This window comes from Lampris incognitus, chromosome 1 (genome assembly GCF_029633865.1).
Source record: "Lampris incognitus isolate fLamInc1 chromosome 1, fLamInc1.hap2, whole genome shotgun sequence".
Taxonomy (NCBI): Eukaryota; Metazoa; Chordata; class Actinopteri; order Lampriformes; family Lampridae; genus Lampris; species Lampris incognitus.
This window is the reverse complement of record NC_079211.1, coordinates 107,226,580-107,253,668: the sequence shown is the minus strand read 5'-3', so window position 1 is coordinate 107,253,668 and position 27,089 is coordinate 107,226,580. Positions and strand designations below refer to the sequence as shown.

General features: G+C 44.8%; 3 protein-coding genes across 4 annotated transcripts; 2 read left to right on the top strand and 1 right to left on the bottom strand.

Annotated features, from left to right (window-relative positions):
* Positions 1-2,441: 2,441 nt before the first annotated feature.
* Positions 2,442-11,463, top strand: emb (embigin). Its single transcript, XM_056295897.1, has 8 exons — positions 2,442-2,762; positions 3,396-3,476; positions 3,760-3,943; positions 4,510-4,592; positions 4,814-4,950; positions 9,880-10,156; positions 10,289-10,322; positions 10,536-11,463. The coding sequence occupies exons 1-8, from the start codon at positions 2,690-2,692 to the stop codon at positions 10,594-10,596; spliced, it is 930 nt and encodes a 309-aa protein (XP_056151872.1). The 5' UTR covers positions 2,442-2,689; the 3' UTR covers positions 10,597-11,463.
* Positions 11,464-12,228: 765 nt separating this feature from the next.
* On the bottom strand, positions 12,229-20,731 carry mrps30 (mitochondrial ribosomal protein S30). The gene is made up of 5 exons (XM_056295884.1): positions 20,130-20,731; positions 18,922-19,067; positions 17,628-17,733; positions 15,564-15,740; positions 12,229-12,809 (listed from the first exon to the last, which is right to left on the bottom strand). Exons 1-5 carry the CDS (start codon positions 20,728-20,730, stop codon positions 12,550-12,552), a joined length of 1,290 nt encoding a protein of 429 aa, XP_056151859.1. The 5' UTR covers position 20,731; the 3' UTR covers positions 12,229-12,549.
* A 120-nt stretch (positions 20,732-20,851) lies between these two features.
* On the top strand, positions 20,852-23,550 carry hint2 (histidine triad nucleotide binding protein 2). Of its 2 annotated transcripts, XM_056295910.1 has the most exons (5): positions 20,852-21,268; positions 21,547-21,684; positions 21,848-21,952; positions 22,305-22,377; positions 22,482-23,550. In XM_056295910.1, exons 1-5 carry the CDS (start codon positions 21,182-21,184, stop codon positions 22,571-22,573), a joined length of 495 nt encoding a protein of 164 aa, XP_056151885.1. In that variant the 5' UTR covers positions 20,852-21,181; the 3' UTR covers positions 22,574-23,550. The 2 variants fall into 2 exon arrangements, with proteins under 2 accessions (XP_056151885.1, XP_056151893.1); XM_056295918.1 differs by lacking the exon at positions 22,305-22,377 and having other exon boundaries at positions 22,482-22,610.
* Positions 23,551-27,089: the final 3,539 nt, after the last annotated feature.

Genomic DNA, 27,089 nt, shown 5'->3' with positions numbered 1-27,089 from the left:
GCTGCCGCAAACGTGGCAGCTGGTATTCTTCAGCCTCCTCTCGGGACATTCCTGCAGTAGACATGATCTCTGCTCCTTGAAATTTATCAGTAAACCTCAGCCGGTACTTCTCTGACCCCTCTGCAAGGCACCACTGTCCAGAGGAACTATGTGTAAGAGACTGTCTGACAAGTAGAAAGGGATTTATGCCACGATCTATCTCTCTTTGGGGCTTCTTCAAGTGCAGGTTTTCGTGTTTTGATTGGTCCGTTGGTGAGAAAAGTCAGTAGGAGGTCACTGGCTGAGGGCTTGCACAGACTGGTACACATTTACTGGTACATGCACGATGCATCCATAGCACATCCAAAGCCATTGTATCTGCTTATTATCTACCCCAAGCCTACAAAGGTGGAGTTGTTTGACTCAATGCAGTCTGAGTAATGCAGTGTCATTGCAAAAAGGTCACACTACAGGTGAGTGCTATCGACCAGTAAGCACAGGCACTGGTGTTCTCAGACAATTCTCCATTCAATTCTGCATGTGACTATTTGGTATTAATCCCCTTACATAAGGATCAGATGCTTTGAGCCAAAGTATGTCCCAGACAGTGTGTGTGCGCGCGCGCGCGCGCGCGCGTGTGTGTGTGTTTCAGCCATGTCCTCCTGCATATCTAGGTCAAGTTCCACAATAGTTCTTAACCTGCAAATAAATCCCATCGTCAAAATGTGAAATTTGGTGAATATCTTATATTTATACTTAATAAGTACTGAGAGAGAGTGAAAGGTATGCCATCTGCGCTGGTGGAAAAAAAATCATCTCAGATAGAGATAGAGAGAAATAAGATGGCAAACAGACACATATGAAGTGGACAGAATAAACCAAATAATAGTATAGTTCAGTATGGATAGAATTACACAAAATGCAATGAATTAATTTCTAGGTAAGGGAAATTAAGTTAGTTTTACTCTTAATCCAGTCAAAGTATATACATATGTATGTATGTATGTATGGATGGATGTATGTATGTATGTATTTGTATGTTGCTGTGTTGAGTTGTATTGCAGTACATTAGGATTTGTAGTATAAGACATGTTGGTCAGGAGGCTGTTTCCAAGATGGCAGCCAGGCCCTGTAGCCATGTGTCTAGTCCTCTTACATAATGACTAGTCTCTGCTAGTCTCTATCCTACCAGCTACTACAGTCACTACCACAGTCACTACTACAGTCACTACCACAGTCACTACTACAGTCAGTACCACAGTCACTACCACAGTCACTACCACAGTCACTACTACAGTCACTACTACAGTCACTACTACAGTCAGTACCAGTCACTACCACAGTCACTACTACAGTCACTACTATAGCCACTACTACAGTCACTACTACAGCCACTACTACAGCCACTACCACAGTCACTACTACAGACACTACCACAGTCACTACCACATTCACTACCACAGTCACTACTACAGCCACTAGCCAGCTGCTAGACACAAAACATAGCACTAATTGGTTTTCTGTTTTTAATGGTAACAGAAACAATTAAAACAACTAGAAATTACAAAAATAAGTTAAAAATAGGAAAGTAGTAGTAGTAGTAGTAGTAGTAGTAGTAGTAGTGGAAATTACAAGAATAAAGAATGCTAGTACTTATTTTATTGTAGCTAGCCATGACTTTCATTTTTATTTTTGCTAGTTGGGAAAACAAGCTTTATTTTTACCCTCATACACGCTTTAGATATTAATTACTACTTGTTTCTACTCCAGTTCTACTACGGTTAAGCATCGAATACATGAGTTTATGTTAATTTAACATGACCTAGTTATTCTGATGTCCAGTTGTCCCTCTGCCGTTGCTGCTAGTGGCTAATAGATACTGACTGGATTTATTTGCTAAAGCCCATGATAGGTGGCTTTTATCTATTTTTTGGAGGGTTTTTTTTTTTTGCTGACTTGTGTATTATTAGTAACTATTTAAATTTTTGCAAGTTGCTAAAAAAAATAGTTGTTATCTGACAGGCACAAGTCACCACTATGGTTTTTACCAGTCACATGAATGTTTTCACTAATAAGACTGTGATACTTATTTTGTCATTATTAGTCACTAATTTCTGCCATATGCCATGCTTGGCCACGCTGCATTAACAGGTTTACTGCATCGTAATGACAACAGTGTTGCTTATAGACCGGGGTGAGCACAGAACCCAGATGTAAATACACACGGTACCATTTGGCTGCAGGACAGACGAGGATGCGTCCTCCATGGCCCCGTTGTTTGGGATAACACAGCACCATGTCTACTTGAATAATGGATGGACGGAGGCAGCCGCAGCAGCAGGCGGGCAGGCAGCTGACATCTCGACTGCGTCACTTCACAATGCTGAGTTCGGGGCGGAGGAGAGAGGAGGCAGGACACAGAGGAGGAAAGATGTAAAGCACGTAGCCAGCAGAGGAACTGCAGCAGAGAGAGAGAGAGAGAGAGGGAGAGAGACAGAGACACGGAGAGGGAGAGAGCGAGAGAGACAGAGAGACAAAGAGACAGAGAGGGAGAGGGAGCGAGCAAGAGGGAGACAGAGCAAGAGACAGACAGAGAGCTAGAGAGAGAGCGAGATAGAGCAAGAGAGAGAGATAGAGCAAGAGAGAGACAGACAGAGAGAGAGAGTGAGAGCGAAAACACTCAGTCTGACGGAGGACTAGGAGAGGAAACATGTCGGTTTACTGGACCCAGATCTCCTTTCAGATCCTCCCTTTGCTCCTCTTTTTAAGAGGCATCAATGCAAGTAAATGACTGTTGGTTGTGATGTGTGTGTTAGCACAGTTGCTGCATCCTTCCTCTGACTAGTGATAAAATGATATGTGACCTTGTGAAGATAATGTCATGTGTTGTTTCCCCTGGCAGACTAGCAGGCTGCACTATGTCATAGCTTGTAATGATATGACACTGATAGGTTGACCCGAACCGTTCTGTGACGGCTCACCATGGTTAGATAGGGCACCATGAACTGGTTTTATGTGCTCTCCTCCTGGGATGCAGTTGTCCACCTCAGCCCCCGTGTGAAGTGTGTCTTTCTGCTGAGGCTGGGTTATTGCTGTAGTGTTTACTGTGTAACACTTGTGCCATAGGATGGGCCCAACTAGATTTCTACCCTCAATGTCAGATCTATGAGGTTTGTGTTGCCTGGCCTGTTCGCTGAAGTTGAGACAGTAGCCAACACATGTGCTGAAGAGGAAGTTCACACTCCCTTCAGACATAGGAAATGAGACGGCAATTAAAAAAATAATGTAATCGCATTTTTGAACAGGAAAACGGCTTTTTCAAGAACAGAGAGAGGGTCTATGTAATGTCAGGATGCAAAAAAACCCAAGATGATTCTAACTTGTTTTGTGTTCAATATTTTAATTTCTTCTTAAAGAAGATGAACTCGGCTCAGCACCTCCTCCATTAGTCTCTGCTCATCCACTCTCAACTGACGTGAAGAGCGTGGTCATCAAAGGTGATTATAGACCTCTTGTTTTACAACGGTAGTCTGTCAGGGTCAATGTGATGCTGAATTGTCGATTTGCCACCTTCTCATGTCTTCCACCATCACGGCTCGATCTGTCCAAGGTGCCCGAGGAGATGTGGAGTTTGATCTGCCGGGCCAGCTAGCTATGGCCGAGGTGGCTGATTCATCAAAAGCCATCACTCAATACGTTCATTTGAATGTGATCACACCTTCAGGATGGACAGGTGTCTGACTCGGGCTCGTGTCTGTGTTTTACTGCTTGTCATGGCAGGAGGAGGTCAGGTAGAGAAGGTGGAAGTGCTGAACCCTGTCCATCTGGTGCTGGAGTGCAACTTGACTGGAGCTCGAAGCAAACCACCAAACATCACTGGGCACTGGACCAAAGATGGGAATGAGATTGAAAACAGCCGCCTGACGGTACAGCTTGAGAACGAGCAGTTTAATCTCAAAAGAGCGTGAGTACGTGTGTTGGCTCCACTGTCATAGTGTATGTGGATTTAAGTATTCCGTTTTTGTCTTGGAGGGACATTAGCCTTCATCACATGTGTGCTATTTAGTAGTGTGTGGAGCAGAGGCTGGTCCAGATCGATTACAGCTTGTGTTTGCCTCCTTCGCCTGGAATAATTGGGGTGTTTAATAAACAGTATTGTACCAGCTTCCCCTGCTAACAAGCTCTGTTGGTTGTGAAACAGCCATGTTCATTAACCATCTCTCTAATGATTAGGACAGATTAAAACAGTTTGCCTCCGAATGACACCGAGCCACAATTTTGGGGAAAAAGACAAGTTTTCACGTTTTTATACAATTGCTGTCATGAGAATTAAGCAGATTATATGGGTTATTACTATGAGTAATCCTCAGACATTTTCCACTGAAATGGTAGTTAATATTTTGACGATGAAATCATGTAATTTGTAAAATATACTGATGTATCTCAGGGATCGTGTTTTTTTTTTTCTCGTGAAATTGGTCTACATCATTTTAAATGAATCTCTTTTATATGTATTGCTTTCTTTCGTAGGTTCGGCATCATTGGTGAAGAAAGCCTGGGAAATTACTCCTGTGTCTTTGGCGATGAAGCAAATGTTGACTTTATCTTGGCAGGTACATATTTCATATTCTGTTCATAGCCAGCTTGGTGTAAGATAAGTGATACCCCACAGTTGTTGACAGACGGACGGACGGACAGACAGATGGATGAGCTGAAATTAAATGATGGTTATCATAGTAGATGAGAATCCTCATGCATGCGAGACTCATTAGGAACACACATGGGTGGAGAGGACACATGTCTAGATTCCAACAGTGTCTGTGGTTTCTGTCAGTTCCACAGATGGGAGAGATGCGAGATAAACCCATAGTGGGCTATATGGGTGATTCTGTGGTCATCCTGTGTAAGATAGAGGAAACCAAACCCAAGCCCAACACTTGGCGCTGGTTTAGAACAAATGGGACAGATAAGGTGAGTGATCCGCCCTCTGACACAGCATTTCTTGTGTTGTTTTAGAAAATCTTTGTGTTCGACAGTAATGTATGGTCAACACCGTTTTAATAGGTGTTAAAACTTGTATGACTATAGCCTGTATAGTATTTACATGGACAGGTTTGTTCTGGTCTGTCATTTTACTGTAACCGTTGTAGGTCCATTCTTGTTTTGTTAATGTAGTTCTACAAACGTTTAAACACGTCGCGCGGCTGTGTTAGAGCTACACAGCCTTTTATTGCACAGAAAGCTCAATTCCAAACTGGGAAAATTGTAACATGAAGTTCATCATTGAATATTTCTATACCATAGATGATTCAGTGTGTAAAGTTATTATCGTTTATCAGCCAGTGACTTCATTTAGTAGCCAGCCTATCCATCCATCCACCCATCCATCCATCCATCCATCCATTATCCAAACCACTTATTCTGCTCTCAGGTTCGCAGGGATGCTGGAGCCTATCCCAGCAGTCACTGGGTGGCAGGCACCCCCAGGCCATCACAAGGCTATTATCAAATAATCAAACATAAATAAGGATAATTAAGTGAGATATCACCATCATTAATATTTCAGTTAAAAACAATTTGTTTTTAATTTGTACCATCCAACATTTTATAAAAGTCAGCATTGCATTTTATTAGACAATAGAACGTCTCCTTTTGGAATGAAATTATTTCTCCTAACGCAAAGTCTGAAAAATTCACAAAGCAGCTCTGCAGTTTGTGTTTCAACTTTTGTCCTATCAGTTCGTCATGCAGTTTGACAATACAGGTTGTAACATATTTATTTCGAAACGGGGAGTGTCCTTCCGTCAGTGTCGAAATTGCCGTTTCGTGGGAAAAGACTCAGAAAAGAAGAAATGGGCTCTTTAAACGGCCCCCAGAAGCTGTGTGAAACTGGAAGAGTCACCGCCAGCCTACAGTTGCAGTGGAAGATAACGCTGCTGCTGCCATGGGAACTGAGGCCGCTAAAGCTAAACATGCTAAAACCACACGCGCTAGCAGCTACTGACACAGGAAACCACAGAAAAGTACAGGATGCTCAGACACAACCTCCTAGCTTATCACCTACGCACCGAATTATCACATAGACGTGAATGGGAAAAGAGTAGTATTAAAGTAATAGAAATGTTTTTTTCCCCTCTTTCTCTTTGCATCGGGAGCCCTTGTCATTTTCTTCCTCCTTCTAAGCTTTTGCTTTCTGCACAAACCTCGTTGTTTTGATTGATTGATTGATTCCATTCGACAGTAATAAATAAATAAATAAATACATACAGGATAAGGGCTCCATGTACAATTTTCAGAAAGTAAATGGCATCAAGGATATCAAAAGATGAAATAAATCAAGGATAACACATGGACGCTAGTATGCTTATTCCCGTTGTGGTCCTTGATGGAACAAGGATAGTCATCAGCAAATGACAAACTTGACAGCTCACACACCCAAAAAACACAACATTCATACGTCAGAGACACCATATACAACACAAGGGGAAAAAAGATTAGGCACGAAATAGGTGGTTCCTGTCACACAAATCTTAACAGTATATGAGATAATGATTTAATATAACCTGTTCCTACACCACATTTTTGTTTTTTGAACCTGCCCACTCCGTCAATTTCCTTCATGAATTTGGGTAGTTTATTCCATAGGGTACAAGTCAGTCGCGCGCCACCTAGTGACATAATTAAGTGTGTTCCCAAACCGGCAAAAATAGTAAGATATTTGGGCACATCCCCCAGAACAATCCTCAGTACCGTTGTTTGGATGTATGTTGTGGAAGCAGTGTATGTATAAGTAAGTATAAATAAGTAAAGCACGGCGCACAGTAGTAATGGTCAGTCGGTTCTTATTCTCTTTTCTCTTCTCTTCTCGTCTCACTTACGTTACACTCAACAGAGCATTGTTGCCACCTACTGGCGTATATATAGAACACAACAACCGTACACAACTTTAATCTAGTCAACCGTGTTCTGTACCCTAAGCCAATTTACTCTTTCAGAATGAGAGGAAACAAGTGAGCGGACGTCCACTGGTCACCTCTGAACAACTCTGACAAGTTTGTTCCGTGAAGCCTGAAGTTTATTTTTGGTTGTCTTTGGAATACCATCATACCAAGCACAACAGGCGTAGTCAAAGTGACACTGAATTAGAGCACCAGCCAGTATTTTCAAAGCCCCAAGGTCCAAAAATAATGAGGATCCTAGCCAAAAAAAAAACATATCCTATGACAAACCTTTGTAAGTACCATGTCCTGCCCAGGTAAATCATCAACCGTGATTTGTTCCCAATGTTCCCAAGAACATTAAGTTATTGTTCTGTTCCAGGGATGTTGTGCTGAAGACCTTTTATCCTCTGCCTCATCGGAGTGAGGAGGATAGAACCTCTGACGTCTTGTGCCCGGTGAGAGCTCTGAATATCTATTCAGAGCTCTCACCGGGCACAAGACTTTATTTAGATCCACTCAGCAGCGGTTCATCTGCTACAGTGAAGGGACCAAAGGCCTGGCCCTCTCCAGGCAGCGGCTATCACATTGATTGTATAAGGCTCTAGGACCAGGTTATGCTAGCATGGGCCAAATGCCCCCTGAAGGGGTTTGAATGCATTCCACCCTGGAGTGGCAGCTTGTTTTGCTGTCCTCAACAGGGTGTCATGGAAGATGGACATGTAGCCCACTTTGCTGTGTCTTAGTCCCTTCCAACGCAGTTCAGAGATTTCTCTCGCTTTCCATTCAACAAACAAGGAAGCCTCATTTGTGCTGTCATTGCCTGGGAGGTAGGTCCTTCCTGGGGTCAGTTATGATTTGTAACTTGACAGTCTGGCTCTACCTCACCTTGCAGTCCTCCTGGTGCCTCGGGTTAGGCATCTTTGCATTTAAGTAGACCCAGAGGCGCCCTTCTTCAGATACAAGCAATGTAAGCATGTACCAGGTGTAAGGCCGGTGAAACAGCCACTATTCCCTCCAGCAGCTTTCTTTCTGCTGCAGGAGTTAGTGCTGCAGGGGGCAAGCCAGATGGCTTCCTCTATGATCACAGATCTAGGGTTACCCTATGTTACCTTGTTCTGATTGGCTGCCACAATTGTTACAGCTTTAGTAGTCCTTCTATTCTTCTTTAGCAGCTTTAACAAATTGCACTGACTTTCTTCTGTCAACATTTCACACTATTTTACTCCTTTATACGCTCCAATGCTTAAGAAATTGCCCTACCCATTTACTTGAACATATTTTTAGCTATAAACGTGCATCTCTATTGTTCTGGGTGGCTGCATTAACAACTGCATCTTTAGCAGTCGTTGCACCGGCTTTAGCCTCTCGCCATTTCACAAGTACATTTTTTATATCCTTTTTGTACCCTTTTTTAATTTGTGACATTTACATCAAAAGTTTATACAGCATCTTTTCAAGTACTTTCAGCAGCCAAGTTTCTTCAGGAAATAGATGTTTCTAGTTCCACGCAGTTCATATAACTTCTTTTTAATGATGTTATTATTTTTTTAGATTGTTACTTTATCCTGTCGATCTATGTAGATTGATGTATTCATCATTTTGACATTCTATCAAAATATCTTGTGAGATATCTTTATGATTTAGGTTAATCGTTATCGACCTATATTTGATTGACTCTATGATTAGATTTCTAGCTATCGAGTGATTCACCTTGGTGTACAAGCATGTGTTGTGCTTAAATACCTTTTATTTAGTTTGATTTATCTTAGAATTGTAATCCAGCTGGAGCACTTATACACATTTAAGCATTTTCTATATTTTACTTTGCGACTTTTTATGATTTTCAACACTTTTGAGCTGTCCCGCATTTTATGATTTTCATGATTTATGTAAACTTCTTTTTACTACATTTACTTTTATTTTTATGATTACCTACATTTTATTGTATTCTGGTGGACTCCTTGGATAATGTCCGTTCTTGTGGGGGATTACAAAGTACTTCAGTAAAATCTGGAATTATACAAGGTGATATGTGGGTATATTCATTGATAATGCCATTACCTGCTTCGTCTTCGTTCCTGTTATGAAATTCAGAGGCACATAGAAGATTATACTTCTGTTGAAATAGTCCTCTGGGTTGGATGATGCATAACTCCTTTAGTGGTGGTCATAGGCAGATTATGAGACAGTGGACCCCTGGGCACGGACCCCCCCCCCCCCCGCCCCTGCAGAGCAGATACAGCACCATAACTAAATTCACCTTGACCTCAACAGGATTTACAGTGCCCATACACACAATTAACGCCAACAGCATATTGGCTAAGACATGGTCACCTACAGCTTTTTTCAGTTTTTCAGTCGGACTTTTGGGGCTCTGTTACTGACATGAATGACGAAGCCCATTGACTATGCTACAAGAAATGCAAACGTTGCAGTGCAAGTGTTTTTTTTTATAAAAGAATATTTTTATTAATTAACATAAATATGAGATAAGAAGATATGTTAAAGGACCTGTCTAATATTTCCATAGCGGAACCAATGTTCTTGTGTTGCAGTTGGGTCAGGTTGTTATTGTTGGTTGCACGCTATGCACGAGCACGAGGCAGTGACTTAACTGGAGGGGAGTAACAGCAAAGTTAATAACGGCAATTTCACACAGAGGATCTGGTTTACGGGCCCCCTGAGCCCTTGGGCCCCTGGGCCTGGTAGGCCTGTTCGGTAATCCACCCATGGGGGTAGTACCAGCACAGCAAGTCAAGAATCAACCAATGAAGTATCGCCATACGACACCCATGCTCCCTGAAAACCAGGCCCGGTGCAAACCTTTTTGGGGCCCTAAGCACAAATTGATTTGGACCCCCTCCAGTGTCTCAGCATTACTTGTTACTCACTTACACCTCTCGCAGGCCCTGCTGAAGGCCAGCTATGACGATGTAATATTTTGTGATGTGTGTCACAGGAGGCCATCGACACCGCCGCAGAACCCCATCGTTACAAAATCAGAAACGATGATAGAAAGACCATCCTGACGTTGCAAAACGTGACAGAGGCCGACTCGGGCCCCTACTACTGCACCGCCGTCTACAGCGTCGGCACCAGCATGGGCCGAGTTGAGGTGAAAATCATCAGCTTCCTGGAGCCTCTCAAGCCTTTCATCGGCATTGTGGTTGAAGTCCTGGTCTTGGTGGTCATCATTCTGCTTTATGAGAGGAACACTAAGAATAAATCGGACGGAGGTAGCTATACACACACGCAATAAATAAATAAATAAAAATCAAGTTATCTGTTCAGTCTAGATGTCATTGAATACCATATTTTTAGAACCACCATTAGTTTAATAATGTAATTGGTGTCTGCCTTTTTCTTAGGAAATGAAATGACTGCTGAGCAAACTAATAAGCTGTGAGTGTTGCTGAATCCATTTTGATTTTTTGTTATTACCATGGTCAGTTATGAAAGTTGATATATCCATCCATCCATTATCCAAACCGCTTTTATAATACATTATATATTATGATATAATATATATTACAGTATGTTATTAATTATATTATTAATATTAATTATAATATACATACAATATAATATATGGATTTTTTTCTTTTGTTTCTTTAGGACACAAGGGGACAATAATGGGATGGAGGTTGACTCCTCAGTAAGGCAAAGGAAGGTTTAACAGCGTAAACAACAGCTGCCGTTTATCAGCAGGTTCCTGTGACGTTCACGTGTGCTATGATTTCTCAAACTATCTGAGCGCCGAACTCAACTGTACGGAATAAACGGTGGGCCCCATAGAGCCAACACAGCAATACGAAAAGCAGGAAGGTCAAAGCATGCTCACCAGACCAGCCATCACACACACGGTGGTGGTCCGCCTGGATATTTAGCTGTAGTATTTCTGTCACTGTGCACCGATTTGACTTTAATTATGCAATTTGTTGGCGCCGTTTCTCCTCTTCTGTGTTTTTCCTTTCAGATGTACACCGTCTTTACCCCCAAGTTGTTTAGTTTCATGCGACCGGGATGCCGCGACCACTTAAACGGCTAAGTTACTGGAATCTTTTTCCTTATTTTTCTGCAAACAAAAACCTGCCAGATCCTGTCTGGAATAATAAGGGTTAAACGCGACCGGCGTTCCCAGTCTCGCGAGAATTTCCCTTTTCTGTTCGAGATAAAATGAGATTTCCTTTCACCCGCCAACAACTCCTCGATTCTAAAAACCTTTGTGAGGCTTCAGGTCCGTTATGATTTGTGTGCAGTGCCTTAATTAATTAATTAACCAACGAGCCACGCTTACCTTCCACTTCCATCATTTCAGGTGTTATGTTGCGGTCTATGTGGCGTGTGTACTATATGTCTATATGCAATCTGAATGAAATATCTGGTATATTTTGACGAACATGTCTCGTTCGTCAGACGAGTCGGAGGCCATGCTTTCAGGCAATCATGACTTCAGCTGTCACGATACTAAGTGGTATTTCTATCAAAACCTCTTTCAATGTTTAGTCTATAGTATATGCAAAACTATGAATTAAAATATATTAACCACTGTCGTCGTGTTGTCAGACATTTCTTAATGAAGCCGTCGATTTAGTATGTTGCGCCCCCTGGTGGAAACGAGCAGTCAAGATGAACTGGACCGCTAACGCCTCATCCCTGCAGATTTGTGAACATGCAGAGTGATGCTGTGACTTGCAGACGCTTGGTTTGTTTGTCAGATGAGAGAATGAGAGCGGATATAGGGTTATCAACTGCACTTCCTCTCTGGTGTTAATTGAAATTCAAATCCGTCCATCCATCCATTACCCGAACCGCTTATCCTGCTCTCAGGGCCTATCCCAGCAGTCATTGGGCGGCAGGCGGGGAGACACCCTGGACAGGCTGCCACAGGGCCGACACACGCGCATTCACACCTAGGGGCAATTTAGTATGGCCGATCACCTGACCTACATGTCTTTGGACTGTGGGAGGAAACCGGAGCCCCCGGAGGAAAATCCACCCAGACACAGGGAGAACATGCAGACTCCACACAGAGGGCGACCCGGGACGACCCCCCCAAGGTTGGACTACCCCGGGGCTCAAACCCAGAATCTTTTTGCTGTGAGGCGACCGCGCTAACTACTGCGCCGCCGTGCCACCACTTAAATTAAAAATTAAATTAAAATCCACAAAGCAAACATGATTGTGTACTGGATCCCCTCATTCGTAACCAACGGTAATACGCCAAATAAAACACATGAACAGTCATCTCTGTAAACATCAACTAGCAACAGCAAACAACACAAACCATTTGAAAAGTATGGTTTAATCTCGGCATAAATACAATCTGCACAACAATAGCAGGGACACGTACAAGTGCAGTTTGAGCACCTCAAGTCCTCCAACAATTAAGGTCACGTGGCTCATTCCAGATGTTAACGCTTTTATAGACATTACGTTGGTTATTTTTTTGACATGTGAAGACAACAGACGCCTCCATTTCGGCAGGGATGAAATCCAAAAAGGTCTCTCCCACAATGCCTTTAACGACACTGTCTCAGTGGAGGTTTTCCTCCATGATGTGCAGAGACAGGACACAAAGACAACAGGAGAAGAAGACCTTTCAGAGGAAAGTCAGGAGACTGAATGTCTACGGCTTGTTCATAAGAAACTGGACCAGAAGATCTAGGACCCTGTCATCCAAGCCCACCACCTCTCCATCCTGCACGGCCTCGTACAGGCGCATACTCTCGGTACCCCAGAAAAGGTTCTTCCTGGGGTTGTCGGCATCGACGTCCAGCGACAGGGCCAGGGTGTTGAGCTGGTAGCAGAAGAAGGAGAAGAACTGACCATCGGTGATCACAGCCTGAGAAACAAACGGTCTGGTTACATCCTCCTGGCTCCAGAAGCCTGCAGAAATAACAATGATAAAAAAGAAAGGCAAAGAAGTAGAGCCCGAGTTAGAAAATGACCACCGGTCCAGCGCTAGTAAATACTGGCAGCACCTGCTGAGTTGATGTGCTTTATCCATGTCATCATTTGGAGGTCCTGTTTTATTTGGAAGAACTTTTTAAAAGTTAACATAGTAAAAGTTTAACTATCCTCTAAGTGTTTCCTACCCCTTTGGGGGATGAAAAGGAGAAGAAACACCTCCAGGGCAGGAAATTACCTTCAGCCAAAAGCTGATAAGCACTGGCAGCACCTGTCCAGCAGGTCTGTTGTTTCAGGAACTTTTGGAAGGCTTACCACCTTCATTCAGCGGTCCTCTTCTGCTGTAAAGGTTTTGTCAGGTGACATAATAGTAAAGGCTGGTAATGAGATTTACTCGCCAAACTGGATGATGTACAAAACTGTTCCTGCCCCGTGTGTAGTACCTTGGATAAAAATCATAACCCACTGACTTGTAAAACAAAGTATAGATTACAGTGTCATGATGCATTTATGGCAATGCTGCATGGTTCTTTACTCAATATGAGAAGATGATTGAGGGAGATTTGTACGAAGTGACAGCCAAGGTTTAAAGATTCACGGCGTTAAGTAATACACAGGATCTGATGTTAAATCCCCTGTGCTCATAATTAGGAGGCTACACATGGAAGCTCAGTTCAACCAAACAACCTCATCCGCCTGTCCCTACATTCAAGAAGACATCAGACAGTGCCTTCATAAATCTTCATGAATGCAGTTCCAAATGGCTCAGGTGGGTATCAAATTTGACAATTGCTGAGAATGCCTATAAGCTAATGGGTCGGCTGACACTGCTGGCTTGAAACAGCCTGCTCAGAAGGTAAAAAAAACAAAAACGAAACGCCTACTAGCAACCCTTGGCCAACAAACCACAACAACCAATGAGAGTAATGTGAGTATTTCACTGAGGTTATGATGTGGGCACCTTCCATCCCAGATGTTTCGTTGAACTGGGCCAATGAAGCCTCCAGAAGCCTCATTAGTGAGTTCTGGGGTCCAAGAACAAACCCCCCTCCACACCCACATCCGACGCCCTATATTTACCACTATCAGATGCATATACACTCCATAGGGTTAGTGGCTGTATCAGAAAGGGCATCCGCCATAAAATTTTGCCAAATCATTATGCGGACTGACAAGACCGCCATCGGTGCTGTGCCCTCACAGGCTACCGATGGAAACTACCAAATCCGCTGTGGCGACCCCTGGGAAACGGAACAAGCCGAAAGAAGAAGAAGATGCATATACAGTAGCAATGTTTGTTAGTTTTTAGGTGTAGTGGAGTAATTATACCAAATGAATCCTGGGCGATATGTTAACATTTTCCTACTGCCCAACAATCGGCGTTTGTGGATCTATCCGTCCCGCGTGCTGGTCAATTTCAGCAAATGCAATCATGGAAGAACTCGTGAAAAAGAACACAAAATCCCCTATTTGGCACCCAAATTAAATAATTTGCTATCTTTGCAAACGAGTGGTGCCGGCAAAAGTTTCTAACACTACCAGTCTGCACGAGCATTAATGGTGAAAATCTAATTTTGCTGAAACACAACAGCTACTCTTCTGCAGTTAAAAAAATAAATCACCCTGAGATCTTTGCTAAGCAATAGGATGTAAAGACAGGCTGAACAGCTGTCTGACACGATTTGAGAAGACAAAAAAAAAAGTCTGACGGTGTCAGATGAGACACCTGCTTGCAGCCTCCACATGAACAAACAGCTGGGGATAACATCCATCCATCCATTATCTGAACCGCTTATCCTGCTCTCAGAGTCGCGGGGATGCTGGAGCCTATCCCAGCAGTCATTGGGCGGCGGGCGGGGAGAGACCCTGGACAGGTCGCCAGGCCATCACAGGGCCCACACACACACACACACACACACACACACACACACACACACACACGTCTTTGGACTGTCGGAGGAAACCGGAGCCCCCGGAGGTAACCCAAGCAGACATAGGGAGAACATGCAAACTCCACACAGAGGACGACCTGGGATGACCCACCAAGGTTGGACTACCCTAGGGCTCGAACCCAGGACCTTCTTGCAGTGACCGCACTAACCACTGCGCCGCCTATATCCATATGTGTATGTATGTATGTATGTATGTATGTATGTATGTATGTATGTATGTATGTATGTATGTATGTATGTATGTATGTATAGATAGATATAGATAGATGTATATATATACATAGATATATACTGTATATATATACTGTATATACATAGATATATATATACTGTATATATATATATACATATACTGTATATATATAGATATATATACTGTATATATATATATACACTGTATATATATAGATATATGTGTGTGTGTGGATATATGATCCATAGGGTTAGTGGTTGTGTCAGCAAGGGAAGCCGACATAACAAAACACCCAACACCTGTGTGGGTTTCCTCCAGGTGCTCATGTTTCTTCCCACAGTCCAAAGACACGTAGGTCAGGTGAATCGGCCGTAAATTGTCCCGATGTGTGTGTGTGTGTGTGTGTGTGTGTGTGTCAGCCCTGTGATGGCCTGGCGGCCTGTCCAGGGTGTCTCCCTGCCTGCCACCCAGTGACTGCTGGGATAGGCTCCAGCATCCCCGCGACCCTGAGAGCAGGATAAGCGGTTCGGATAATGGATGGATGGATGTAACAACTCTACATCAGACCTTGGTGTGACGGTAACCTACCTTGGTACATGGCCTGAGCCCCCGTCCACGCAAAGAGGCTACAGAGGCCATTGGCCCTGAGGAAGACCTCCACCTGGTCAGCTTGTCGGCGTTTGATCAGATTGGTCCTGTGGCACATGTCTGGGACCAGGTGGAACTGGGTGTGGCCGTAGCACACCGGGTCCGGCAGCTTGGCTCCTGGAAGACGGAGGAAGAAAGTTGTTGCGAGTCCAACGTGCAGTCCTGAACACTGACATGCAAACAAATGTCCTTTCAAATATTTTCCATCTTTAGGGTACTCGAGTCAATAACTCCACCACAAGTATACAAGTCCTGAATTTTTTAAGTGACTTTTCTGACTGGCAGGTTTTCTCAGGTACAAATGATACGGAGCCGCGTAGCAGCCGACCGCGGAGGAAAGTAGCGGGTGGTAGTAGACTTGAAATGAAAGCAACGCTGAAGCCAGCAAGCACATATGGCAGACAGAGCTCATGAAGCCCTTCAGAAGATATTTTATATCCAGGGGGAAACTGGAAAGAGGGGTGTAGCTGTAATATTCAGGAGAAAACAGGTTATTAATAATGAATATGCTCAAGCAAGACAAAAATGGAGAGTACACCTGCTTTTCTGAAACCGATAGTAAGCATTTTGCTATCCCAACTACTCTTACCGATACTGCCTATCGATCCGGTACTTTAACGGTACTCTTATCGATTGTTTTTGGGTTTTTTTTTTTGTTTAAGTGAAAAAACAAAACAAATTAAGAACAGACTTAACATTTCTTTATTTTCTCATGTGTGGACAGAGCGTAACTTTTACACATCAACCCATGTTTGTATAATTTAGTTAGCTCTGTGTGGGGTCCAGGCTGCTAGCACACATAACAGACCTGAGGTGGATGGACGTATGGGAGATGAGCTATGAGCTCGGCAGTCAAACGGTGCATTGCTCAGCCCGTATTTGACACACTTTCGCCAGATGCTTCGAAAGACTGCTTGTGTTTCCGCCCTTACATGCAGAAGATTTGCTGTACTCGTGGCAACGAGCATTGTCAGCATCGACTCTAATGAAATATCACCAGGGGGGGTCCGGATGGCGTGGCAGTCTATTCCGTTGCCTAACAACACGGGGAATCGCCAGTTTGAATCCCCACGTTATCTCCGGCTTGGTTGGGCGTCCCTACAGACACAATTGGCCGTGTCTGCAGGTGGGAAGCCGGATGTGGGTGTGTGTCCTGGTCACTGTACTAGCGCCTCCTCTGGTAAGTTAGGACACCTATTCGGGGGGGGGGGACTGGGGGGAATAGCGTGATCCTCCCACGCGCTACGTCCCCCTGGTGAAACTCCTCACTGTCAGGTGAAAAGAAGTGGCTGGCGACTCCACATGTATCGGAGGAGGCATGTGGTAGTCTGCAGCCCTCCCCGGATCGGCAGAGGGGGTGGAGCAGCGACCAGGACGGCTCGGAAGAGTGGGGTAACTGGCCATGTACAATTGGGGAGAAAAAGGGGCGGGGGGGGGGGGGGGAGTATAACCAGACTTTTGACCGTTTAGTTCTCTCTCCACCATCGTCACTGAGAGCAGGCTGTGTGTGTGTGTGTGTGTGTGTGTGTGTGTGTGTGTGTGGGGCAGAGAGCTGGCCCCGCCCCTCGGCTCATACATATGACAGGCTCAGATAGAGAGAGAGAGAGAGAGAGAGAGAGAGAGAGAGAGAGAGAGAGAGAGAGAGAGAGAGAGAGAGAGAGAGAGAGAATAGAGAAAATGCATCATAGACGAATGTCTTGATCTTATTGTAAATCAGAAATGGACTTGGTGAGATATCAGGTGCGAGGTAACATTCATGTAGCCTACATAAACAGGAAATGTATTTTGCTCCAATACTGACAGCAGAACAGTTAATATCAGAGCTTATCAATACTAGGGTCTTTCATAACTTAGCACCGGTGCCTGTTTAATGCCAGGTTTCGGTACCCATCCCTAATCCCAACTGACTGTTGCCTCACGAGTATGTTACTTCAAACCGAGCGATGACAAAACAACAACCGGATAAGCACAGTGGACGTGAGGGGTCACGGGCTGCCCCATTACCTGTAAAAATATTGTTTTCATACTGTCTTTTGAACAACGGCATCTTGTCAGGGGTACACTTGAACTCTGGAACTTCAGCTGCATAGGAGGTCTCCATCGGAGTGAACTAGCAAAAAAAGAGAGATCGGTAAAAAAAAAGATTAGAGGACACGCTGATGTGCTGACTTAACAACTTAAAGCTGATGAGACAGTTTCAACTCAGCGATGCGACTGATCGAAAAGTCGCCTGCCCTGGTAAATCCCACACAGCTGCTCCACCCGCTCTGCTGGTCCGGGGAGGGGCTGCAGACTACCACACGCCTCCTCCAATACATGTGAAGTCGCCAGCCGCTTCTTTTCACCTGCCAGTGAGGAGTTTCGCCAGGGGGGCGTAGCGCGTGGGAGGATCACACTATTCCTCCTCAGTTCCCCCTCCCCCTTGAACAGGTGCCCCAACCATCCGGAGGAGGCGCTAGTGCAGCGACCAGGAAACATACCCACATCAAGCTTCCCACCTGCAGACACGGCCAATTGTGTCTGTAGGGACACCTGACCAAGCCGGAGGTAACACAGGGATTTGCACCGGCGATTCCCCGTGTTGGTAGGCAACGGAATAGACCGCCACGTTACCTGGACGCCCTTGCTGTGGTTTCTTGTTTATTATCCAGACCCTTTCCATGACCAATGAGTTACATTTTAACAATTTTAATACTATTTTTCAAACAATTTAAAATGGCCGCTGTCCAACGCCTGTAAACACTGCAACGCCTCGGTGGTAGTCATGGTGCGTCCGAAACGGCGTCTGTACCCAGAAGTGTTTCTAGGACAGAGCAATGAACTCTGTGAAGGAAATGACACGAGCAACACACGTCATAAATAGTGACATGACGCGCATGATGACGTGCAAATTACACGCGGTCATTTTGACCACACTCATGGTCGTTTTAGGTAGATCTTACCATAACTTTTTTACTTTTTGGCAACTGATCTAAAACTCATTTTAATGCAAATATATGCAATTTTAGGAGCATTCAGGGAGCAGCAGGTCTGTATCTTTTTTTTAAATTTTTTAACAAAGTTATTAAGTTTTCAAAATCCAAAACGGTCAAAATGACCGGCTTGGTCGTTCTAGCAACTGCTCTTATATAGTATTTTTTATAATAAATAGGTATGGGCTCAGCGTCTTGCTCAAGGACAGTTTGATAGGACCCATGGCAGGGACTGAACACAATACCTCCCACTTACAGGGCGGTCTCTCTTGAACCATTAAGCCCCAATGCCACCAATTTAGCTTGTTGACTTCAGAGCGATTTACCTGTGGCAGCTGTTCAGGTATCCTAATTTGACTGTGGGGTTTGTCATCAATCTGGAACCTGACTGGCTCCACCCGGCCTGCCCGGTGTCCCCTTGGGATGGTCCATTCCCCTCTCATCCAATAGAAATTCACCTGGGGGTCAACAGCTGGATGGAGAGGGTGAGAGAGTGAGGGTGTCACAAAACGGATCCCCTTCTTCAAAGAACCAATTAAGAAACTCACAATACTCCAATTAATTACAAAAAAGCACAAAACTATCTTTATAATCCAAAAGTTACAGTCCAAAAGTCATAGTGCTGGCCCCATATGGAAGACATTGGGGGATGTACATGATATCGATATATATCATGAAATCTGCTTACATTAACAAAAATACCATGTTAAAGAATCCAACTGAGGTTCATCATATTGACCTGATTGGTCATGTAAAGAACATCAAAACCAAAACTAGTTTTCAAATAATACTGCCTCGCATATCTCAGACCTCATTTTGTGATAGACTGTAGGTAATAGATTCTCGTCATTATTTTGGAAAACAAAATTGTATCATTAAATAGCAAGAGGGACAGCTCAGGTTGGACAGTTTGGAGACAAAGCAAGAGAGGCATGATTGGGATGATTTGGACATGTGTGGTGGAGAGATGCTGGGTATATTGGGGCGCTGAATATGGAGCTGCCAGGGAAGAGGAAGGCCAATGAGGAGGTTTATGGATGTGGTGAGGGAAGACATGCAGGCGGCTGGTGTGACAGGAAAATGCAGAGGACAGGAAGAGATGGAGACAGTTGATCGGCTGTGGCGACCCCTAACGGGAGCAGCCGAAAGTAGCAGTAGTAGATACAACAATATCCACGTCTCCCTGAGAGATAAATAATACTGAGTTAGCCCATTCCTATTCTCTCGTTCATTCCAATATTCCCCAACCACCTTATAGCAGAGTTGGTTGGTCGGTTGGTAAACGTGTTGTAATGAAATAAGGGCTGAGAATAGACTATCCATCCATCCATCCATCCATCCATCCATCCATTATCCAAACTGCTTATCCTTACCCAGGGTCGCGGGAGCCTAGGCCCTTCATATGTTTGACGCCAGCAGAAGTGGATCGTGGAATAGATCAACTAACCATTTCAATGAAGACTGATGACAGCCTCCCACCCATTTATGATAATATCAACTTGGAACAACGATGCGACAGTGATTCACACCTTACCTAGATTTGACAGGCGCAACACCGGATTGTGCTTGGCTACTATGTTCGTAACTCCAGAGCCCAAGTTTCTCAGAAAGGGGGCCTCTAAATGCGCCTGTCGTCTGTAGACGAAGGCCCTGCGCTTCTTCAAGTACCAGTTCTCTTGCAGGATTGCGTGGCTAACGAGGGCGCGGATTTCGGCGAGGGTCTCCTCTCCGACGCCGGCCGACGTCTTTCGAGTCTCGGCTGGCGAATCCTCGCTCCCCCCGTCGGTGATAGTAAATTTATCGGGCAGACCGGGGATGTAGGCGGTCTTGGTGAAATGCTGGTACCATTTATCTGCGTCGCGGGTGATCGTCTGGGGCCGCACGACGTACTTCATCCTCTGGATGCGAGTGAGGAGCGACAGCTTCTCCTGCACGTCGGCGGCGCGCACCCTTTCATGCTGCAGATGGAGCCGATGAGATTTTGAGGACTTGCTTTTCGCAGTGAGAGAGGGGAGGACGGGAGGATAAGCCGGCTCTTTAACTGCCGTCTCGGTATGAAAGACCCTCTCGCCTACGTAAAGAGACAATCTTTTGTGTAGCAACGACTGCAAGGGCAACCGTGCGCGAGCCGCCATGTTTCTCCTCTGCGCGTCAGATGATGACTGCTTCCGCTTTAGACGACACCGCTTCCTACAGCACGAGCGGTGAAAAGAAACAAATTTAATATTTGACGCTGTTTTATTTATTTATTTTTAATTAGAATTGGTTTTAAGAGGAATCAAGTAAAATCACTTGTTTGTTTTGCTGCCGAGCTGTATTACTCGCACTGGTTATTGGCTACTCGGTATTAATAGCATTCAGCAACGTTTTTACTCTTGAAGGCACCTTTGTGTACGTCCGGCTAAAATAAAGAGACGCTTACTGATATTTACAGAACAGCCCGTAGTGCGGAGTCTTCGTCTTTGAAACGTTAAAAGAAATGAAGAGGTGCCAATCTCGCCCCCTCGCTGCTCTTCGACTCTAAAACTAAGCCAGTTCATAACTGCGCGGCAGAAGCTCAGTTCGGTAGAAATACAGCGGGTCATCATGAATGTTGGACGGGTTTTCCAAACGCGGCTCGCCAGTACCGGTGGCCGTCACTTCAGCTTTTTGCACCGTGCATGTCGAGCAGAGGTAGCAAGTTTAAAATTCACTTGTGTCGTAGCAATTGTCATAAATCTTTTCTTTTCGTCGACTGACGCAGAATACTCTGATGCGTGCACCGGGTCACAAGTGCAGTCCGGCCACGAAGAGGTTTGGTTTAGTAGCTCAAGTAGATAGGAAGCCTTCCACTCCAGCGTCACAAGAGCGGAAACGCTCGGTGACGAAGACAGACTGGACATGGCTGGACATATTGTTTGTTTGTCAGTATCAGCGCTATCAGTGCATTCCTTTACTGTGTGTTGTTGCAGAGATCTTTGTGCACCAAAGGTGACGAAGTGTCCCTGGCAGAGGAGGCGAGCAGGAGATACGGCTCCCCCGTTCCCACCATTTTCTCCAGAGTGATTGACGGCAGCGTCCCCGCCGATATCATTTACGAGGACGACAAGGTAAACGTCACACGGTTGGAAAAACGTGCGTCAACGTGTGCTTTAAATCAGTTTCCCGCGCGGAATCTAGAAACAACACCGACTAGTGTTCAGCAGACGGATGGATTTACGGCACTGTGTCGAAGTTCAATTCTGGGGTATATCTCGTTTTTGTGTTTATCAGTGTTTGGCCTTCAGAGATGTCAGCCCACAGGCCCCTATCCATTTCCTGGTCATACCAAGACTTCCCATTCCAAGAATTAGTGAGGCCAAGGATGATGATGCTGAGGTATCTAGCTGCCTTCTCTTGCCTCCAATACATCCGTTACACAGGTGGAAGACTGCAGACCTTTTTCCTTAACTAGCATGCTTTTACCACAGCGGTGGGGGAGATGCAACATGTTACCACTACATTACATTACATGTCTTTCCTTAACTGTTTCTCTCGTTTGTGTAGCTGGCGTCCATTGTTGTCTTGAAGAAACTTTATATTCACAGAATTTTATTTTCTAAATCATTCTCAGTCTTTCCTTTTCGTGGTATAATGTATGTGAGCAACTCGCCATAGTCTATGTTATGTGCAAATTTACTCAGCCAATAATAATGATTTTGATTCTTGACCCCCCCCCCACAACCATTAGCTCTTAGGACACCTTCTGGTCGTTGCCAAAAATGTGGCAAAGGAAGAGTCTCTGAGTGATGGTTACAGAGTGGGTACGTTGAACCAGTTGACTTTATGGCGCTGGTAAATTCTCCTTATGTCCCAGCTGTTCATTCACACGCTGATTTCTGTCCGTCTTTGTTTGAATTTGCTGCAGTTATCAATGACGGGAGGGACGGCGCTCAGTCAGTCTACCATCTTCACATTCACGTGTTGGGGGGCAGACAAATGACCTGGCCTCCTGGATAATAGTGTGTGTGTGTGTGTGTGTGTGTGTGTGTGTGTGTGTGTGTGTGTGTGTGTGTGTGTGTGTGTGTGTGTGTGTGTGTGCACAACTGGATTTTGTGTGTCCATCTATGTATATTTACTTGTATCACAAGCGCAATGATGTTGATGTTGTTATGCCAAACATGTGACCGTTATATATAAGATTTCACAGAAAATACTGCTGAAATTAATTAATGAAATTATGCTGAAAATTAGTTGCCATACAATAAAGATGGCTGTAAATGTAGCCATAATGGTGCATACAGTTCATTGATACATTTCATTGATACTTAATTGATATGCAGTTTATATATAGTTATTTACATTTGATATTAATTGATTCGTGATTGGTTTGTATATTGTTTGTTCGTTGATTGTTGAGTGACACATGATTTGATTTGTTTGTGATTGTTCCCATGTGTGCGTTTGAGTCTGGTCTCGCGTTGTTTGGGAGACGTGCTTTCGCCTTCTTTTCCGGTCGCGTGCTTCCGCCAGCTTCCTGGCGGGGTGATGCATGGACTGTCGGGTGGCCCGCGGTCTTTTCTTGTTGTTCGCGGGCATCATGGGTTAATGTTTGTCACGGAAGCTGTAAGGACATCAAAGACAATCGTTGCAAGTTTCACGGACAATTCCCTCATTCTGGCATGCAGCCAACGTGGTACGTTATGTATGTTATGTGTAGCCCACGTTATGTGCGGTCTGATTTTATGTTAATTGTGCTAATTGTATTGTTAGGGTGTATACATGTATACAGTTTTCACGGTGTTGATGGAGATTTGGAGACTTCATCAAACCTGTTCAAGAAAGCTACTTGTGTTCGCCGTGCCTTGCAGGAATTTATAATGACTGTTTAGCTAATTGTAATACGTGTATGTACAAATGCTGGTAAATGTTCCGATGTAATAGGAATCACCCTGCGTTAAGTTAAATTCAAATAAAGATACAACTTCAGTCCTAAACAGCTGTAAACCATCTGTTGGTGTTTGCAGATTGGCTGTCCTGATCTTAAACATACACCGTGGAGACACAAGGACAGTTTATGTTGCACGTTTCATACACGAAGGCCATTCAAAGTGCTTTACACATAGCTTTGAATAAGACACCGAATAAGAAAAAAGAGAAGCCCCCCCCCCGTTTTTTTCTCCTCAGTTGTATCTAGCCAATCACCCCACTCTTCTGAGCCGGCCTGGTCGCTGCTCCACCTCTGCCGATCTGGGGAGGGCTGCAGACTACCACATGCCTCCTCCCATACACGTGGAGCCGCCAGCTGCTTCTTTTCACCTGACAGTCGTTTACATGACACTTAAAAAATCGAATTATTGCGTTAGTCCGACTAAAACCGGACTTTTAAAATGCATGTAAACATGTTAGCTCGACTGAAATCGAAGTTGTAATAGTCGAACTAACACACCCAGATAATGCGATTGGAAGTCGATTTACTTCTGCATGTATATGTTACGGGTATACACCTTAGTCGGACTGGAGCTGGTCGAGGGGATCTGCGCACGCGCTAACTTTCCGCGCGCCAAGTCTGACCCGGAAGTCGAACAGCGTAAACGGAAGACGAGGGGGACACAAGAGGAAGCCAGTAACTGCAAACATGGCGAAAACATCGAGAGCTAATTTTTGACGGATGAAGATACGGAGTATATGCTTACTCAGTTGAAAGAGCTGAACATTTTAAAATACATGGACGGTAGGAAGACAAGAAATGGCGACTTATTCAAAAAAGTAGCCGAGCAGATGGTCGGGGCAAGGTTTAAAAGGACGCCGGAGCAGATCCGCGTTCGGTGGAAGCACCTTAAACAGGCGTACTACAACGCCAAAAAAAAATCTTCGTCTTCTTCAGAGGGGTTGCTAACTTACTAGTTCACTGCGACGATTGTTGTGCTCTGCGTGTGTGACGTAATAGGTCAACCGGTAATGGCCCAATGCAAACAAGCTGAAAGAGTGCATATCGCCACCTATCGTAGCGGAGCCCACATGACTCCCTCAGTAAATCGATTTCCCTCCCGCGCATGTACACTGGGACCAAAGTCAGTAGCGGGACTAATGAACTAATCGAGCATAGCTCGACTAAACTGTGCATGTAAACGTACGAGGAGTTTCACCAAGGGGACGTAGCGCGTGGGAGGATCACGCTATTCCCTCCCAGTCCCCCCGAACAGGCGCCCCGACCGACCAGAGGAGGCGCTAGTGCAGCGACCAGGACACATACCCGCATCCGGCTTCCCACCTGCAGACACGGCCAGTTGTGTCTGTACAGACGCCCGACCAAACCGGAGGTAACACGGGGTTTCGAACTGGCGATCCCCGTGTTGGGAGGCAACGGAATACACCGCCACGCCACCCGGACACCCCCCCCCCAAAAAAAGTTTAAAAGAGAAAGGAAAAGCTGAAAGTTTAGAGCAATAAAATGGCATAACGAAAGTGTAAGGCTCCACATGGAAGGTGGACAAGGGTCAAAGTGGGTCAAAAATCAAGTCGAAGGCAATGGAGGACATAAAAGTGCTGAGCTGTGTAGGGATCACCGCGTAGGCGTTCAGCATGCCTCACTTCTACTCATGTCTCATATTTAAATGTGTGACGTACCTATCATTTATAACCAGGAAGTTGAGTGAGTGTTTCAGTGCCTCGCTGTCTGTGGTTAAGGGCATCGGAACAGGGGCGGGGAGGGGGGGGACAAGTTCCCCTCAATGTGTGTGTGGTGGGGGGGCGCGAAAAAGCCCCCCCATAAACAAGACCATCCACTACTATATATATATATATAAAATATTGGACATACTCCCTGTATGTGCCAGCATCCATGTCATTCCCATCCCACCATATGTGAAGAGGAAAGGAGGGAGGGGAAAAGGAGCGGAGAGGAGCTAGGGGACGAGAAGAGGAGAGGCATGGGAAAAAAAACTTAATACATTTTATTATTTGTTGCTAATTGGCGTTGTTGTCATTCATTGAGGGATTTCCCCACAAATCATTTGTCCTGTATCAATAATATTGTGTTCATATACAAAACAATGTTCTGTACAGAGATCCGATACGTCACTTTGTTGGGATGTGCAGTCTTGCTGGGTTGGTGCTGTGGGTAAATGTATTCACCAGCTACCATGATTTGCCTCAATGACGTACAGACGTCTAGGCTTTAGGTTTCTGTCTCGAATAGCTTAAAAATGGCTAATTTAGCTGCCGAAATTGTAATAACAGCCTTCCGAGGGAGGCCTTATCATATGGCCATGAAACATGTTTTTCTTTGCTGAAAACTTGTAAAATGGCAGTTTAAACCCGTTTTTAAAAAAAATTTCCGGGGGAGCATGCCCCCGGACCCCCCTACAGGGTTTTAAGGGGGGTTCGAATTACAATAGGGCCCAGGAGTGCTCAGCACTCCCAGGCGCACCCCTAGAGGAGGCAAAAATAAAACGTCGGGGGGGCTATTAACATTGATAACTGAACTTTTTGTCCCATGCATTTTCACTAGTTAAAAAAACAGTTTATTTCTTTATTTTAAAAACAAAGGAAATGCAGTGAACTCAACAGATAAAGCTGATATCAGGGTGACCGACATGTCGGTAACGCGATGCTTGAGTTCTGTCTCTCCGAGATTTCAATAACCCTTGCTTTACTAAAATCTTGGATTTTGGGGTCAGGCCCTATGTTTTCTGAAATGTTCTGATGAAATACACATGTAGGGGGGGTCTATGTGTGTGTGAATCTAGGAGAGATATGTGAAAAGAAAAATTCTAATTACCTTGTGTGAAATGGCTGATAAAGTTCTATTATATTCATAAGAAGCTGCAACCTTTTTTCTCTATTATTATTATTATTAATATTATCATCACAATAAAGGCATATGTGCTGTATGTTATTTTTTGCTGATCAGCCACTTCAATGCGTGATATGTCCGTCCATTCAATTTTTTAAATTATTGTTTTTTGGGGGGGGGCACCGGACATCACACTGTATTTCGAACACTGCCCCCCCCTCCCCCCCGATATAAAACTCTCTCCTGCGCCCTTGTCTGCGGTGTGTATGGGTATACATGGACCCTCTGTACAGAAGGTGAGAACAAACCCCTGGCGAGGGCGGTGAAGTGGCCTACCCGGTAGACCTGCTGACGGGGATGAAAAGCACCAAACTTTCGAGCCCAACTTGGCGGGGTTGGCGCGTGCCCAGCCATAGCCGCGGCGGTCAGAGACCCCGGCGCAACCATTGGTCTGAGCGGGTGGTGCGACTGCATGACCTTGGTGCCTGCGCTCCAAGTCACTGGGGGACATTCGAGAGAGCCGGGTTGAACTTTCACCTGCATTCACTAAAATAAACAACGTCCAGCCTCCTTAACCGCGGGCCTCAGCCAGACCTTATCAGATGGAGCTTGGTGGGGAAAGGCAGGGAGGGGCGACGCATGCAGGGGAATATAACAGCGCTGTGGTTAGCGAAGGGACAAGCTCCCAAATCACAGCTGGCACTATTCCCTGGCTGGCTATGTCGCTCGGTGGGGGGC

Coding starts and splice junctions, on each gene's coding strand:
- hint2 (XM_056295910.1), top strand. CDS start 21,182: ATGAATGTTGGACGGGTTTTCCAAACGCGGCTCGCCAGTACCGGTGGC. Junction 21,685..21,847: donor TCATTTACGAGGACGACAAG/GTAAACGTCACA, acceptor TGTGTTTATCAG/TGTTTGGCCTTCAGAGATGT. Junction 22,378..22,481: donor GAGTGATGGTTACAGAGTGG/GTACGTTGAACC, acceptor AATTTGCTGCAG/TTATCAATGACGGGAGGGAC.
- mrps30 (XM_056295884.1), bottom strand. CDS start 20,730: ATGGCGGCTCGCGCACGGTTGCCCTTGCAGTCGTTGCTACACAAAAGA. Junction 17,734..18,921: donor TACCTGAACAGCTGCCACAG/GTAAATCGCTCT, acceptor TTTTTTTGCTAG/TTCACTCCGATGGAGACCTC. Junction 12,810..15,563: donor GGCTCAGGCCATGTACCAAG/GTAGGTTACCGT, acceptor TTATTTCTGCAG/GCTTCTGGAGCCAGGAGGAT.
- emb (XM_056295897.1), top strand. CDS start 2,690: ATGTCGGTTTACTGGACCCAGATCTCCTTTCAGATCCTCCCTTTGCTC. Junction 4,951..9,879: donor GAACAAATGGGACAGATAAG/GTGAGTGATCCG, acceptor TGTGTGTCACAG/GAGGCCATCGACACCGCCGC. Junction 10,323..10,535: donor GCTGAGCAAACTAATAAGCT/GTGAGTGTTGCT, acceptor TTGTTTCTTTAG/GACACAAGGGGACAATAATG.